Source organism: Bufo gargarizans, chromosome 2, assembly GCF_014858855.1.
Source record: "Bufo gargarizans isolate SCDJY-AF-19 chromosome 2, ASM1485885v1, whole genome shotgun sequence".
NCBI lineage: Eukaryota > Metazoa > Chordata > Amphibia > Anura > Bufonidae > Bufo > Bufo gargarizans.
In genome coordinates this window covers 457,478,534-457,495,474 of record NC_058081.1, presented here as the reverse complement: position 1 = coordinate 457,495,474, position 16,941 = coordinate 457,478,534, and the positions used below count along the sequence as shown (strand labels likewise).

At 40.4% G+C, this 16,941-nt stretch overlaps 1 protein-coding gene across 1 annotated transcript in view; it reads left to right on the top strand.

Moving 5' to 3' along the window:
- LOC122926031 (protocadherin alpha-7-like) overlaps window positions 1-14,020 on the top strand; it is a 159,264-nt gene extending 145,244 nt beyond the window's left edge. The window contains exon 6 of the mRNA XM_044277422.1: window positions 13,205-14,020. Coding sequence (XP_044133357.1) covers window positions 13,205-13,518 — 314 coding nt within the window. The 3' untranslated portion in view covers window positions 13,519-14,020. The remainder of the gene's footprint in view (window positions 1-13,204) is intronic.
- Window positions 14,021-16,941: the final 2,921 nt, after the last annotated feature.

Below are 16,941 nucleotides of genomic sequence, written 5' to 3'. Positions count from 1 at the left end.
ACAGAAAGAGCAGGCTGTGCTGTTAGCATGGGGAGAATATGCGGGAAAAGGGCATGCTAAAAATAAAAATTACTGTGCTTGTTCTTTATGCTTAGATGTTGTGAATGTATAAACTAAGTTTCGGAAGCTTTCCAATTGCAGTGAGTTGATGTGTAATTATGCCAGGAATATCAGCAAATAACTGTTTTTTTATATCTAGGTTCATGTCAAATATGTCTTTGTGGTTTATTTTGCAAATGTTATGATAAAGGGGAAATCACATCTTTATTCACCACATTATTGGCACTCAATAGTGTTGATTGAGCACCAGTGTGCTCGGGTGCTCGACTAGAACACATTGGAATGCACAGGTGCTCGGCAGAGCACCCAAACACAATGGAAGTCGATGGGAGAGCCCAAGCATTAAACCAGACACCCCCTGCTCTGAAGGGGGGAGGGTGTCTGGTTCATAGGACTCCCAGGTCACTGCGGGGAACGATGTTGTCCGAGCCACTTTTACAGACTGACAATAATACGCACCAAACCGAAGATAAAATCGATTTTGGAGGAAAAATTATTAGGAAACATTGTTTCCTGTATATTTACTTGTATATAAAGTGCAAGTGCTGCCAAAAATTACAAGGAAGAGGCACTTCGATACAACATCACATAAAGGAGGGCCTCATTCACATTGTGTACAATTGTTCAGGTAGTGGGACTCCTACACTCATAAAGCCTATGCACTAAGTGATACGTCTGCCAAAAAAGAGGAACCAGCACTCCAATACACCCTTTCTTACACATAAAGGAGGGCATCATACACACCCTTGAAAAATGATGATTGATGGCCTGCTGGTGACCCTCAAAAACATTAGGAGCAAGGGCCTGCTAGTGACCCTCTAAAACATTAGGTACAATGCCTGCTGCTGATCTGACCATCTAAAACATTAGGGGTGAGGGTCTGCTGCTGATCTGACCATCTAAAAAATTAGGGGTGAGGGTCTGCTGCTGATCTGACCATCAAAAAAATTAGGGTTGAAGGTCTGCTGCTGATCTGACCATCTAAAAAATTAGGGGTGAGGGTCTGCTGCTGATCTGACCTTCTAAAACATTAGGATTGAGGGTCTGCTGCTGATCTGACCATCTAAAACATTAGAGGTGAGGGTCTGCTGCTGATCTGACCATGTAAAACATTAGGGGTGAGGGTCTTCTGCTGATCTGACCATCTAAAAAATTAGGGGTGAGGGTCTGCTGCTGATATGACCATCTAAAAAATAGGGGTGAGGGTCTGCTGCTGATCTGACCACCTAAAACATTAGGAGTGAGGGTCTGTTGATGACCTGACCTTCTAAAACATTAGGGTTGAGGGTCTGCTGCTCAGCTGACCATCTAAAACATTAGGAGCAAGTGCCTGCTGCTGATCTGACAATCTAAAAAAATAGGGGTGAGGGTCTGCTGCTGAGATGACCATCAAAAAATTTAGGAGTGAGGGTATGCTGCTGATCTGACCTTCTAAAACATTAGGGGTGAGGGTCTTCTGCTGATCTAACCATCTAAAACATTAGAAGTGAGGGTCTGCTGCTGATCTGACCATCTAAAACATTAGGGGCAAGGGTCTTCTGCTGATCTGATCATCTAAAAAATTAGGGGTGAGGGTCTGCTGCTGATCTGACCTTCTAAAAAATTAGGGGCGAGGGTCTGCTGCTGATTTGACCATCTAAAAAATTTGGGATGAAGGTCTGCTGCTGAGCTGACCATCTAAAACATTATGGGCGAGAGCCTGCTGGTGACCCTCAAAAACATTAGGAACGAGGGCAGCCTGATAAGCATGTTGATATGATGGAGAAGGAGGAGGAGAAAAATGAGACTGAACCATATCCCCTTTTTTTGTTCAGCCGCTTTCCTCTGGTGGAGTAGAGAAGTTAGGGGCAAACCAGGCCTTGTTCATTTTGATAAGATGTCAACCTGTCAGCATTTTCAGTTGACAGTAGGATGCGCTTATCAGTTATTATGCCCCTAGCAGCACTAAATACCCGCTCTGACAAAACACTAGCGGCAGGGAAGGCCAGCACCTCGAAGGCGTAGAGCACCAGTTCGTGCCATGTGTTTAGCTTGGACATCCAATAGTTGTAAGGCACAGAGGTATCATTGAGGACACTGACACGGTCTGCTATGTACTAGTTCACCATCTCCCAAAACTTTTCTCTCCTTGTGCTGGAGAGGTGTCCCAGGCCTTGGAGAGTGTTGCCTTGCCTTTCTTGGAACTGCTGTGTGTTCCCCTCGTCTCCCCTCCTCAGTTGCCCAAGGAACTATGTACTCTGTAGCCAGCGTTGTCAGCTTGAAATTTTTTGAGCAGTTTTTCCACAAGGACTTCTTGTGTTGCACCATTTTGCTAGATCTCTCTGCCACAGGAATGAGAGATGAGAAGTTCTCTTATTAGCGGGGGTCGAGAAGGGTGAACAACCAGTAATCGCTGTTGGGCGAAATGCATATAACGCAAGGGTCACTGGAAAGGCAGCATAACATAAAGTTAGCCATGTGTGCCAGAGTCCCAACAGACAAGACTTTGCTATCCTCATCAACAGGATGACTTTCAATCTCCTTATCCTCTTCCTCCTCTTCGGCCCATCCATACTGAACAGATGGAATAAACCTCCTATAGGTACTACCCTCTGTAGCGGAGGCAACCGTCTCCTGCTCCTCCTCCTCATCATCCAATTCACATTAAGAAGTCGAACGGAGGGTGGTCTGGCTATCACCCTGTGTACTGTTTTCCCCCATTTCTACCTCTTACACATGCAAAGCGTCCTCCCTCATTGTGAGCAGCAAGTGTTTCAGTATACACAGACGTGGGATGGTTACGCTGATAATAGCGGCATCGACCCTCACCATCTGTGTTAATTCCTCAAAGTTGTGTAAAGTCTCACAGTGGTCAGACATTCATGCCCACTCATTGGTTGTGAAGAGCAGAAGCTGACTTGAAAGGCGACGACCATGTTGCAGCTGGTATTCCACTACTGCCCTCTGCTGCTCACAAAGCCTGGCCAACATGTGGAACGTAGAGTTCCAGCGCGTGCTCAAGTCACACAACAGTCGAGTGAACTGGAACTTGCAAGCGCTGCTGCAGCGTTGCCAGACCGGCGGCAGCTGTAGGTGACTTTCAGAAATGGGTACACATGCAACGCCAAGGGTTGCTGGCCATACTTCCATCAGGATTTCCGCAACCATCTACTTTAGTGACCGCAACCCCCCCTTCTCCTCCTCCACTTTCTACTCCACTTCCGCCTCTGAATTCTCATCTTGCAGCACCAGTCAGTCATCAGTCAGTAGCTGGAAGCATTGTAGCACTGCAGTGGGGAAGCAGCAACAGGCTGTGCTGAAACTTATTTGCTTAGGTGACAAACAGCTGCAGAGCTATGACAGGGTATAAGGCACCAGACTGAGCTGTGGCCACTCAACCTAGAATCAGGTATGGTTGTGTCTGATAATGGCCGTAATGGCTTTGGAGCTTGGCAAGATCATACACATACCATGCCTAGCCCACGTGTTCAACTTTGGATAGGTTTTGAGAAACCGCTGAACCACTATTTGCCTGAACTACTGGTGAAGGTGTGTCGCATTTGTACCCATTTCTGAAAGTCATCTACAGCTGCCGGCGGTCACTGGAACTCTACATTTCTCAAGTTAGCCAGGCTTTGTGAGTAGCAGAGGGCAGTAGTGGAATACCAGCTGCAACATGGTTGTCGCCTTTCCAGTCAGCTTCTGCTCTTCACAGGTGACGAGTGGGCATTAATGTCTGACCACTGTGAGGTTTTACGCAACTTTGAGGAATTAACACAGAAGGTGAGCGCGATGTTGCTATTATCAGCATAACCATACAACTTCTGTGTATACTGAGACGCTTGCTGCTCACAATGAGGGTGGACGCTTTGCATGTGGAAGAGGTGGCAAATGGGGGAAAACAGTACACAGGCTGATAGCCAGACCACCCTCCGTTCGTCTTCTCAGAGGCTAGGAGCGAGTCTTACCCTGGGATGGCACAGGTGCTACCGACGCCAAGGATTGCTGGCCCTACTTCCATCAGGATTTCTGAAACCACTTACATTAGTCGCTTGCTCGCCCAACACTAGCACTCAAACTAAGGCTTCATGTACAAAGTATGTCTGCATTTCAGTCTGCAAACAAAGGATCTACAAAATATGACTTTTTTTTTCACTACAATCAACAGAGAAAACTATTCTTGTTAGCAATAAAGACAAGAATAGGACACGTTCTAAAATTTGTGCAACAGACATACAAATCATCCAAAAAAGCCTAGCCCTAGATCTACTATCTGCAAAAACATGAAGTTACAAAGTGTGGTAACTGAGTCCTGAGGCACATAGGGGCTCATTTGTGGTTCTTAAATCTGCCTATATTTGGCGTATTTTAGGCACAGATTGCAGCACAATGGTTAGCTGTGCCTCAGTTTGCAGCTTTTCCCCACTCATGCCAAGTCCAAAAAAGTAGGCATGGCATAGGCAAGGAAGCGGACAGGCAGGCAGACCCATCTCATTTACAATTTTTTACACCTGATTAAGGCATAGAAAAAGGTCTAAATGTAAGACAGCTAGGAAGCAATTCTGCACCTTCACCTACGGTGTACTACCATTCCTCTCCTAGATACCTATCTGCGGCACAGGTAAGCCCACCACAGGGGAGTATGGCCTCAGTATCTTGCTATGCATTTTACATGGAGTTTTCTTTACCATCTACAACGATAGTGTCTATAATTTCCTGATGTATCCCCAATGATAAGATCTTATGTCTGTATTCATGCCATAATTATTTATCAGATCCACCAGAAATGTAGCCTTCCTCCAGGTCTCCTTCTGTATACAAATACTTTATTATTCCAGCAGATTCTAGCACAGTATTTTGTAATCAGTATAACACATGTGGTATGTATCAATTATGAGCATAGTCAATTAACAGCCATTCTTTATGTCATGTCAGTCATTGTATTGTCTTTTTCAATGTTTCTTATATGATTATATTTCCTTCATTGCATTTTTTGTGTCTGATGAAGGCCTAGGCCTGCGTGCCGAAAACGTTTACAAACCTACTGTCGCTTGTTTTCTATGAACTCAGCAAGTTGAATTGCTGCTTCAGTATACTGAGACATTTTGAACAATTGAATGTCTCCAATTTTGTTGGAATGGTTTGCAGAAGGCCTTTTTCTGTTTTTGAATGGCTGTGCCCGGATTTAAAAAGCAAGATCCATAAAGGCATGGTTAGGTGTGTTATTTAAGTCACAATTATAGACAAACACAATCTAGCTAATAGCACACAAACCTTTGTCCCATTCATGTATTTTATTTGAGACAAGTTGCAATGTTTAAGATTTATTTTAGACAGCAATGGCAGGGTCGTGCCCCAAAGGCACTTGTGGGTATATTCCTAGGGTGCCGCACTGCAGGGGGGTGATGTCAGAGAGGAATATATATATATATATATATATATATATATTTATTTTTATTTTCATAAAAAAAAAAATATATAGCAATCCCCCTTCACCCCAGCCAGGTAACCAGGTTGTGTTGGGGGGTGGGAGAAGGTGTTCTAAATGTTTACATAAGATATAGAACTTGTCGGAAGTCAAATCCATGATAAGTCCTGTCCAAGAATTCAACGTCAGTTAGTCTGATTATTATTGTAATATGGCCATGGATCCAAGTGGGAGTTGGTGGTGATATACAGTATTTTTTATACAACACGTTCTGTAGTAATGTCTAATGCTGTTGTTTTGTACTATTGTATAGTGATAAATGACATCACACATATACAGTTGGATTTTTCAGTCAGTCCGTCAGCCCGTGGTTCTATTTTATTGCTATAAAAGTCTTTTGAGTTGGACACATTGTGGCAGGGGGCGTGTCTGGGCTCCTTCTTGCAAGAGTGACGCCCCTCTGGGCACCTTACTGGCTCATTTGCATACCAAATAAACTGGATTTTCAGAGGATAAAAACATCTATTGCTGGAACAAAGGCACAGCTTGAAATAAGGTACTAAGTGCTATTAGGCCATGGCTTAACTTCAATAGCGATTATCCTGGTGAAATGGCTGGGTTGTTATGGAAACCTGGAGTAAAACTGTGTATGTGGAGGCTGGAGGACCTGCGAGCTTCTATTGGCTGATAAGGGTCATGTGACCAAGCTTCTATTGGCTAATGCATTTTTGGGGAATATCTCAATAAACTTTCCCGGATACCTGATGTACCTGTGTGCCAAATTTCGTGATTGTAAATGCGATGGTGCGGATTCCTTTAGCGGAAACACACATACATACACTCAGCTTTATATATTAAACATATTATCATGATGGCACCGGCTTTTTTCAAGCTTGAAAAAGACTATTGTCGAAACGTTGCTGCTGATTTTGTGGTGTAATAAAAACACTGAATAGCCTTTGGAGTGCCGTGACCTTCTTCATTTTTTCTAACATCATAGGTAGCCATGCAAGGAAATATATGTTCAGGATATGAGAACCTTTCTTTACCAGCCTATTACAAACAATTACATCAAAGAGACCTAAGCAAAATGAAATTGGAAATTGGAGAGGAGTTGATTATATTTGTAAAATGCTGATAGCTGAATCTAGATTGATGTATAATTTTGAAACATTAGTACCAAAGGGTTTGAATGCTGCAATGGAGTTGTTTGGCCATCTGCATCAGGCTGTTTTCTAGCACACAGAAGCCCCTGTGACCCAATAATGTGGTGGTAAACTGTAGGAACACATGGCAGAACAATTTTTTGGGCAATTGTCTTATGTTGGGATTCATTTTTACAGGAAAAGGTGCGCGATTGCTACCATTTTGGGGTGCATATTACCTTTTAAACACTCAATATTGCTAATTTTGTAAGGTGAGATGACAAAAATGACTGTTCTAGCACTGTTTTTATTTATTTATTTTTACAGCGTTCACCTGAGGGGGTAGATCATATGATATTTTTATAGATCCGGTTGTCATGGAAGTGGCAATACTTAATATGTCGATTTTTTATTTATTTATTAAGTTTTACACAGTAAAAGCATTTTTTAAATGAAAAATATCTTGTTTATGTGTTGCCATTTTCTGAGAGCCATATTTGTGGAATGAGATGATGGTTTGATTGGTACAATTTTGGGGTACATATAACTTTTTGATCGCGTGGTATTACGCTTTTTGTGAGGCAAGGTGACCAAAAATGGGTGTTTTGGCACAGTTTTAATTTTTTTACACCTTCATCTGAGGTATATCATGTGATATTTTTATAGAGCCAGATACTGACACAGCGATATATATTTTTTTCACATTTTATACTCTTTTTTATATCTTAATTATGGGAAAAGGGTTCTTTTTTACTTGAAAGATTCTAGTATAATAAACTGACAGCCTTCTTGCTTCCATAGAAGGCAGTCTCGATGTCTGTGGAAGGCATTGGGCTGCCTTCACAGCCATTGGGTCCCTATCAACACAATGTGGGACCCGATGAGAACGGGTAGGGAGCCCCCTACCTCCACTAACCCTGTACATGTCGCGGTTAGCGCTGACTGTGGCAAACAAAGATTTAAAGTGTATACAGCAGGAGCTCGGCTGTCGGCGACTGCCGAGCCCTTGCCACTGATCTGGCAGCCGAACCTCCTGCACCCGTCTGATCAGCATGCCATATCTGTAGTGCACTGGGGTACCTGTCACCATCATAGATGTTTTTTACTTTTTGGAAGGCTCTATGGCTTTGCTTGTTATGGCCATGAGTAAATATACCTTTATGTCCAATCCCATGTTTTCTATCCCCCAAAACAGGTGGTAATATGCTAATTAGGTTGAAAAGAGCCCAATGGGCTGTACTTATCCTTTGTGGAGCCCAGCTGCTCCCATCCACAGTAAGCCCTGCTAGTTCCCATTCTTCTTCTTTTCTCCTCCTAGCAGCGGTGATGTCATCATGCTTCTGGCTATAATCTTGTGCAGGCGCACATTCAGCTTTCTGTGTAATGCAGCTGGAAACAGTTTTATTAAATAAATTACACATGTGGCAGTAGAGTTGGATCATTCAACAGGTAATTATCGGCACTTTTACACAGGCAGATCATGGCTAGTTCCTACGTTTGTTAGCAATTAGTGCTGAGCAAAGCATCCAAAGCAAAATTTGGTCTAATGTTTAGGAAAAATGTATTTCTAAAAAAGTTTGAATTTGTGTGTGCTGCATGGTAACTAATCAGTTTTCCTAAAATGGCATCCGAAGGTGTTAAGAAAGTTAAATTAAGTGTAAAGAAGACAAGCCCGGGAATGCAAGATCACCCATAATTCCGTGCAACAAGCCAATCAGCAGGTATCCACCTCCCTGTGATGTCACAGCTAGACAGAGCCTTATTGATCCTGTGCGGTCCCCACCATTTTCCTGTTAGCTGAGCATATGGAGAGACGTGACAAGATGCTCATGCACTATGGACAGTGTTGCTGCAAACTCTTAACAGAGACTGTAGGACAATATTGGAGAAGAAGAGTGCAGGCAGAGTGTCCCATCAGTATTACAGGACTAATTTATCATTATGTACATAAGTGTGCACTGCACCAATATTCATAGCTAATCTGTTCTGTTAGCTGTAGGGTTACTGTTTGTCAGTATTACAGGTCTCTGTTACCGGCATGTCTAATTTATCGCCATGTGTGCAATGCACCAAGATTTATAGCTAATCCATTCGGTTAGCTGTAGAGTCAGTATTACAGGCAGGTCTAATTTATTGCCGTGTACATAAGTGTGTAGTGCGCCAAGATTCATAGCAAATCTCATATGTTAGTTTCATCTTTTAAGTTGCATTACTGAAATAAATGAACTTTGCACGATATTCAATTTTTTTAAGTTTTACCTGTATATGTAGATGATGATGTAGCCGATCGCACATGGGAGCGATCATCATTATCAAGGGGCAAGGGTGGCAGCATGCCTGTGAGACAGCAGAATGTAAACAGTGTGAGATCTGAGGCCAAACGTGGGAGGGGTACACTGTCTGCTACTCGGGAAACTATCTGTGAGGAGCACACTGGCAGTGCATGGGTTCATAAAGGCAGCAGAAAGCAGGCATCACACAGTGGTGAAGGGAAAATAATATGCTCGGCAGTGTAGAATTATTTCACACAGTCACTGGTGGATGTTAATTCACACAGTCCAGATGTGTGGAGCGTCACCATAAAGTGGCGTGGGAAAACCGTGCCATTCATTTAGTGTTAAAAGCTGATGCAGCAACTGCTGCATCTCCCTATGGCCGGCACCCCCTCTCAAGCAGTCATGGCTCGTCAACGCCAGCAGAGGGAAGCTGTTGCTCCTTCCCATTGACTTCAATGTCGCCTATTGCTCCTGATGCTGCTTCTCGTCACTTGTTTCAACAGTAATTGATCACTGCAAAAAGACAACATTATGCGTGCACTCATCCAGCAGCACAAAAGCTGAGCATGCACCTGGCCAAGTTGCTGGTACTACAGTCCCTCCCTTTCCATGTAGTTGACTCACATTTTAGAGAACTGATTGCTTGTGCTTACTAAGGTGGAGAGTCCAAAGCCAAATTTTTTTCCCCAAAAAGCTCTACTAGCTCTGCACACCAATGTTGAACAGAAGGTGGGCCAGTCCTTGGGCCTCTCAGTGTCTTGTAGAGTTCACGCCAGTGCTGACGTATGGAGTTGTAACTATGGTCAAGGACAATGTATGTCATTCACAGCCCACTGGGTAAATGTTGATCCGGCCCAAGCACACCAGCAACTTGGCAAGGTGACGGTAATGCCGCTTCCGCATTGTAGTCATGGCAGTTCAGTGGTCCTCCATCATATCACCTATGCAAAACTAGGCATAGTCACACAGTTCTGCACCTTGTAATCCTGAGAGAAATGACTGGGCTCCACAACAAATTTTTGAATGGGGCCCCCCTCCCCCAGTAATTTTTTCGCAACCCTTCCTTTCATGCCGCCCCCATTCTTGTGACTAGTAAAGATCACTCTCTCAGATCAGGCCCGGCAGCTGTTCCATCCATCTATACTGCCACTGTATATAATTTCATTGTGTAATACTGTTGAGGGGGCCCTGAAAAAAATCTTTTAGTCCTCCTCTTCCTGGATGGGCCCCTTCTGGGTCAGGGCCCCAAAGCAGGCGCTTCCCCTGCTTCCCCTATAGCTACGTCCCTGCATGCTGTCATGTTTGCATAGTGATAGGTGTATTGTCAGGTTTTGGCACAGGGATGACTACTGACTATCCACATTGTTAGACCCTTGCTGCAGGTCAAACATGGGGGCATTTTTAGACCTTCTGAGAGGGATTCAAAAATGGACTACTATAAAGACATGCTTAAAACACAAAAAAATAAATACCATAAGTATCTTGCATGGAATTATCCATACATCACCTTTAACACTAAAAAAAGCTACCACACAAGTGAATATTATCATTAAATACTTTATTAGAAATACATATACACACCACATTCATTATATTCTTTAAAATACATAAAGCAGCAACTGTGGGAACACTGAAGTGTATCAGACAATTTAAAAAGAGTAGGCTCCAGACCACAAAGGACTAGTATATAAGTAAATAGCAGCATCAAAAAATGTAGGGCTCATATAGCAACCGTGCATCCAATTACAATCCACCGCACAACACTGAAACCGTGAAGGGCGGTGATGTTCCTATGCACACCTAAGATATGAAGCTGCTACAAGAAAGAATCACATTAATAACCACATATTACTGACCCAGTCTGGAGCGGCTGTCTGAAATCCATTTTTATGCCAGACTTGAAAATGCTGTTTCTAGGCAGATTGGCCTGGGTATACCTGATTTATAGCTATTTGTAATTAATTAAAATTTTTGTCGTACTTCGCGAAGCTGCCGAACCAAATTTTTCAAAACTTCGCTCATCTCTATTAGTGATAATCTGTCCGACTCTCTGCAGGTCTAATACAGTCTTAAATCACCATCCATATCCACATGTTCACAGCCTAATTAATCCAGTTAGTTAAGGTGTCCATGCAAAATAAATAATTGTCAACTGAGCTTTCTAATTAAATAGGACCAGTTGAACAGCTAATGAGTAATGGGGTCCTCTAACTTTCCCCCTTGATGGTAGATGTCACTGGAGATAAGGATCTGTCAGTAGATGTCTGATGGTGTCTCACAGTGAATTTCTCTCCTCTTTTAATACACATGCATGCTTGATCAAGCCAAACATGCATGTATAGAGGGGTCAGGAGATTTAGTATGCAAACATTAAAGGGGTTGTCCAGTTTGGTATTGATGATCTATCCTCGGGATACAGATGTAGTAGAGTTAACACTCAAACTCTTAACTGAAATTTCTTAACTCATAGTGATATTCTATAACAAAAGCTATTAAAAAGCAATTTAAGATGTTGACACAACTGGTTTAGCTGACACATCTAGTTAAGCATATATGTTAACTCTACTACATCTGTAGGTTATCAATATCTGATCAATGGGGGGTATGGATCCAGGTACTCCCGCTGATCAGCTGTTTGAAAAAGTTATATCCCTCAAGGGAACACCATTATCATGATAGCCATGTGCTTCTAGGGTTGTATAGCGCTGTGATATGATATACATTTTGTGACTTTTTTGTTGGATTCATATAGATGACTCTGGACTCCATGTTCAGGAAACATGCATGCTCAGTCAAGAAAACATATCAGACTCGTGAGAGAGCTAGCTATATGCTAACAAGTATTCAGTTGACAGCTTTCTAATATTTATGGCCCCTTTTAGCATTTGGATATTAATGGTAATTTGAATCTATGCAATCCAATGCATCTAGCTGAACATAACTGTGATATGACATCCAGTGGAGTATTTACTTTTTTCTGTTTCATTCATAAGGAATTGGTCAGAAACAAATCTCTGTATGCATCAGTTATGTGTTTGTGTATGCTCATGTTATGTTGCTGCTGAATCATCACAAATCTAAACCACACATTCCCCTTGTATTTTATTGCAATCTGTGCTTAGCTAATAGACTGTAGATTTTATTTTTCTATAAAATAATTAAGTTGATATTCAGTGCACCAGGTAAAAAAGGTCACTCCAAAGGGAAATTACACTTTAATATCAAACTTCTATCTTCTTATAGTTTGGTATTACCTTTTAGATGTTATTTTCCTGGTATAACCTCAATATGTCTTGACAGCGATGTTATTAGATCTATGAGAATCAGAGGCATAGAAGCTCCCAACAATACTCCAATTGCCTGATAAAAATCTGGAATTTTCTGTGGTAAATCAAACAGAAGTTTAATTTCCTGAAAAGGGAGATAAAGCTGAGCTCATAAGCAAATCTGGTTAACTCTGTGTGTTGAGGATTAGGATTTGCAGTGTCCTCTTTTCAGTGCCTGAAAGAATAACAGTTTATCTGGCCTAATTTTATAAATCATTATATAATAATATTAATTATAGACCTTTGTGGTTGTAATGCTCAAATTATATGACCGTGTTGTTAAATTGACTAGCGTATTCACAATGTAATCAAGTTTTTTTCCGGATGCAATATTACAAAATAGTATCCAAATTCAAAAAGAAAGCTAAATACATCTGCCTATAAGTCTCTTAAACTATACATTTTCTTAGTTGTTTTGTTGGTGTGTTGTTGGGATTATTCCATCCGGACAACCCTTTTGTATATGCCCCATTAGAGCATCTGCCCTTTACAGAGTGGAATCTGCTATGATGTACCCTTTCTATGAAAGAGTGTCTTCCATTCTGACAGACTCATTCACCCCACAGAGCTTCCACATGATTGTTGGAAGTTCTAATAGAAAGATAATCCAGACCAGCGAGGATCATCTTATGACTATGGTGCTTTCGTTCTAAGAAAGGGTTATGTAGTTAGGGAAAACTAATTTAGCAAAGTCTTCAAAGAAAAGCTTGCCCGTCAAAGTGGTCAGTGATGAATATATATGAATAGATGTTACATTCTGTTGTCTAAACATTCCGTATATCTATAAATGTAGAAATCTATTAAACATTTTGATGTTTTTTTTAATTATATTCCAAATAGAAATTGAATTTTAAAGTATGGCTTACTACTGTACAATAATATACAATAAAAATAAACATACTTAAAGTGTAGGTTCAATCTCCTATTTGTCTAAACATAAATACTACATAATGATGTTTAATATTTATATACTTTTCTTAAATTTTTCAGAACCAGAAGGAGGAGAAGTGTCTCCCCCAGTAGGAGCTGGTGTGAATTGCAACAGTTGGACCTTCAAATATGGACCTGGCAATCAAAAACAACCAGTACCACAAATACCACCAGATTTTCCGGAGAATTTTATTATCCCGGGATCCCCAGCCATCATTTCAATCCGCCAGGATCAACCATCGGCCCAAGGTCATAAAAGTAACTTCATAACTTTTGGTAAAAAAGAGGAAACCAAGAAGAAAAAGAAGAAGAAGAAGGGAAACAAGAATAATCAAGAGAAAGGAAATAATCCAAATGACAACAATGATCAATAAAAGGAGATTGAAGCCAATTCTTATCCCATTTTTGTAAAGAGTAATGTAGCAACAAAGTAAAATTCTTCCTATTGTTAATGCACCTTCCTATGAACAAAAAGACTGCAACATTCAAGCCTGAAAATCTATACATATATGTCTATATTATTTACCAGATTATGTCTATAGCTTTATTATGTCAAATGTTTAACTGTACAACACTCAGCTGTTGTCCCTCACATCCAAAGAACACAGTGACAGTTTGTGCATACAGTAAATTATAGTAAGTGACTGTTAAGGCCTATGTCTTTGTAAATAGTTTATGTGTATTATAAAGAAAATGCATTATATCCAGGTAGCCATGAAAAAGTATGGATTTCAGACAGATAAAAATGGTAAGAATAAAGCAGGATAATCACTAGGAAAATAGGCAAATTATAGCTAAATCATTATAAATATTGCAAATAGGATTGTCTAAGTTATCATTATAGTACATTTAAACTTTAGCATCTTGATTAACATGACCATTTACATAAAATTTAAAAGACATTAAAAAATTTGAACACATTAAAGGGGTTGGGCACATTGGTGGAGGTTGGAAAACACCTCTCCTGTGCAGATATGTGAAGGAAAACAAACTTACCTACTTCCTGACTCCCGGCTCCTGCACTCTTCAGCTTCCACTGCTCCGCGGGGGTCTTGGGATGACTCACGGTTTGAGCAAGTCACAGCAGTGACCTGCTCCCCATCATGTGACACAAGGAGATCAAGTCACTACTGCGACCAGCAATCGGCTGTTGGATCAAACCGGAGATTTACAATTAGGGACCCAAGCGGAACAGCGGAGGCTGGATAGTGAAAGAGCTGGGAGCCAGTGCAGCAATGCAGGTAAATATGCTTCCCTTCGCAGGTCTGACTAGGAGGGAGGTTTGCCAAATGCCCCAAACATGCACAACCCCTTTAAATTGAGATAAATTCCTCAGGAATCAAGATAGTAAGGCTACTAGCATATATGTTTGTGTGCTCATAGATCATCTGCATACAGAAATGATAACACAAAATAATATACCGTAGCAATACCTTACTACAGCTCCCATTTTTTTTTTACTTTATTAAAGAATACACAAGAAGGCTAGTACCCCCATGATATGTTAAATTGTCATTTGCAATTTGTGTCACTTAAGTTATCAGACAATTGATAATCTATGCATCTATGGACAACTTAGGATACTAGTACCAGATATTTAGCAAGTAATTGCCTAACCTATACCCAGTGGCAAACCTTTAATAGAGTAAGACCAGATGACTGCTACATAGCCCCAGAGACAAGCCCTAAACTTCTTGTTCTGTTCCCAATTTAAAAACACTGGGCAATATTTATCAAACTAGTATAAAGTAGAACTGGCTTAGTTGCACATAGCAACCAATCATTCCCCCTTTCATTTTTTACAACTCCTTTGGAAAATGAAAGGTGGAATCTGATTTGTTGCTATAGGCAACTAAGCCAGTTCTACTTTAAACCAGTTTGATAACTCTCCCCAACTGCATTTTTATGCAGTTGCCAGTAAGGGGGAGTTCAGTATAAATTGATGATAATGGCTTCAATAGCAATTTTAACTCTATAAACTCCTAGGCGCTAAGCTCCCCCTAGTGGTAGCGGCAGGCAGACAGTTGCAAACAAGATATTTATCAATGTATTTATACAAGTTTCTGATTTAAATATATTGAGAAACATGATAATCAGAATGAGCACCATAATTACAAACTACCTGTTCCTCTTTTTCTGGCAAAGAAGTCAGAAAAAGTTGGTAGGCAGAGGGTGACTTTTTATTGCAATTTTTTAAATAAACATTTCCACTGCTTAATAAAAAAAAAATGTAGATTTGTCTAAAATTCTGGGCCTTGTGCTTTGCATTCTGTGTTCCCTGGGAATGTTTGACCCCACATACTGGCTACTTCATGGTGCAGGGGAGCCTATACTAAGTTTTGAAATGGGGCTCTATGAGATCTTTGTCTGCCTATACCCTGAATGTAGGAAAAAAACTAAGTGTGAGTGAAACATTATTGGGAATATTGAGCTGTGAGTGCAAGTTAGTGTCAATTTCTACTGACTTCCATGGAATGACAATGCATGCAATAGTGAAAAGTGTCATTATCATGGGGCAAATCAGTGCATTCGTATGCTGCAATCCATAACAGGCGTAAGCCAGCTAATTAGTTGTTTATTAAAATGCAAATATATCTTTAAAATACATTATATTATTTAATCATTAAAGTAAAGTTTTTCATTAATATATGAATAATAATCAAAGAAAGGCAGTGGATCTTATAGCTACATGTTATTTTTATTTTTTTACTCACTGTACCATTGCTTCTCAAATTTCCATACATAATTATTACTGCTATCCTCCAACCACCTTCCATATGCTTTATATGCTCATTTGACTACCTTAGAGGAGATATAGATGCAGATATGTAAACTAAATCAACATTTGCACTATATTACCGTAACTGCTTATATAGCGCAGACAGTTTCTCTTTTGGAGTAGATTATTTGCAGCACTTTGGTATACCTATTTAGTTAAAAATTTTAGATTTGTATTATTTAAACAAGGTAAATTTAGTTTATACATTTAAACCTTACATTACAATGTGTCTTGAGATTTAATTTCCTTAAGTAAGTTCTCCAGTTGTATTATATGCTGAAATTTCAAGTCAATGACATGTCAAAAAAATTGCATCAAAGAGATGAAACTCTCAAAAAGTCTGAATAGCTTCATTGGCACCACTGCTGAACATTTCTGAGCTACAGTATAGAACTACCAAATTAAGCTGTTGATCAAATCTGATAATTTTTAGGTACTTAACTACCAGTACTCCGTTATTTAAGGAATTGGAGGGGGGTTACAATTTCTGACATATCTAACATAAATGTGAAAATAAACTGCAGTACTAACAAACTTGTGCGGTACTAACTTAATTAGTGGAGGACATTGTGATTAGAGGTTTTGCCATTTTAGACCAATTAAACCAAAAATATTAGTAAGAACTAATCATTTAAAAAAATGTAGCATTTACATTAGCTATATATTAAATAGGGTGTCCCTCAAAGGACATTTATTTCCTATTTATGGTATAGGTAGTGGATATGTAATCACTAGGGGACCTACTTCTGTAAACCCACCAATCACTAGAATAGAAGCTTTAAGCCAGGAATTTGGATAAAGAGGTGGTCATGCATTTGCCCTTCTGTTCCAGTCAATGTCTATGTGGCTGACAGAAGCAATGAAATACAGCAGCACTTGGTTCATTCTAGCTCCTTATTGTTATCATGCAATAAGGAGTAAAGGGGAGCTTAGGACCTCCATTATAGTGATCAGTGACCCCCCAGTGATTATCTATTATGGGTGATGTGTCTATTGTGGGAAGCCCCTTAATAACCTT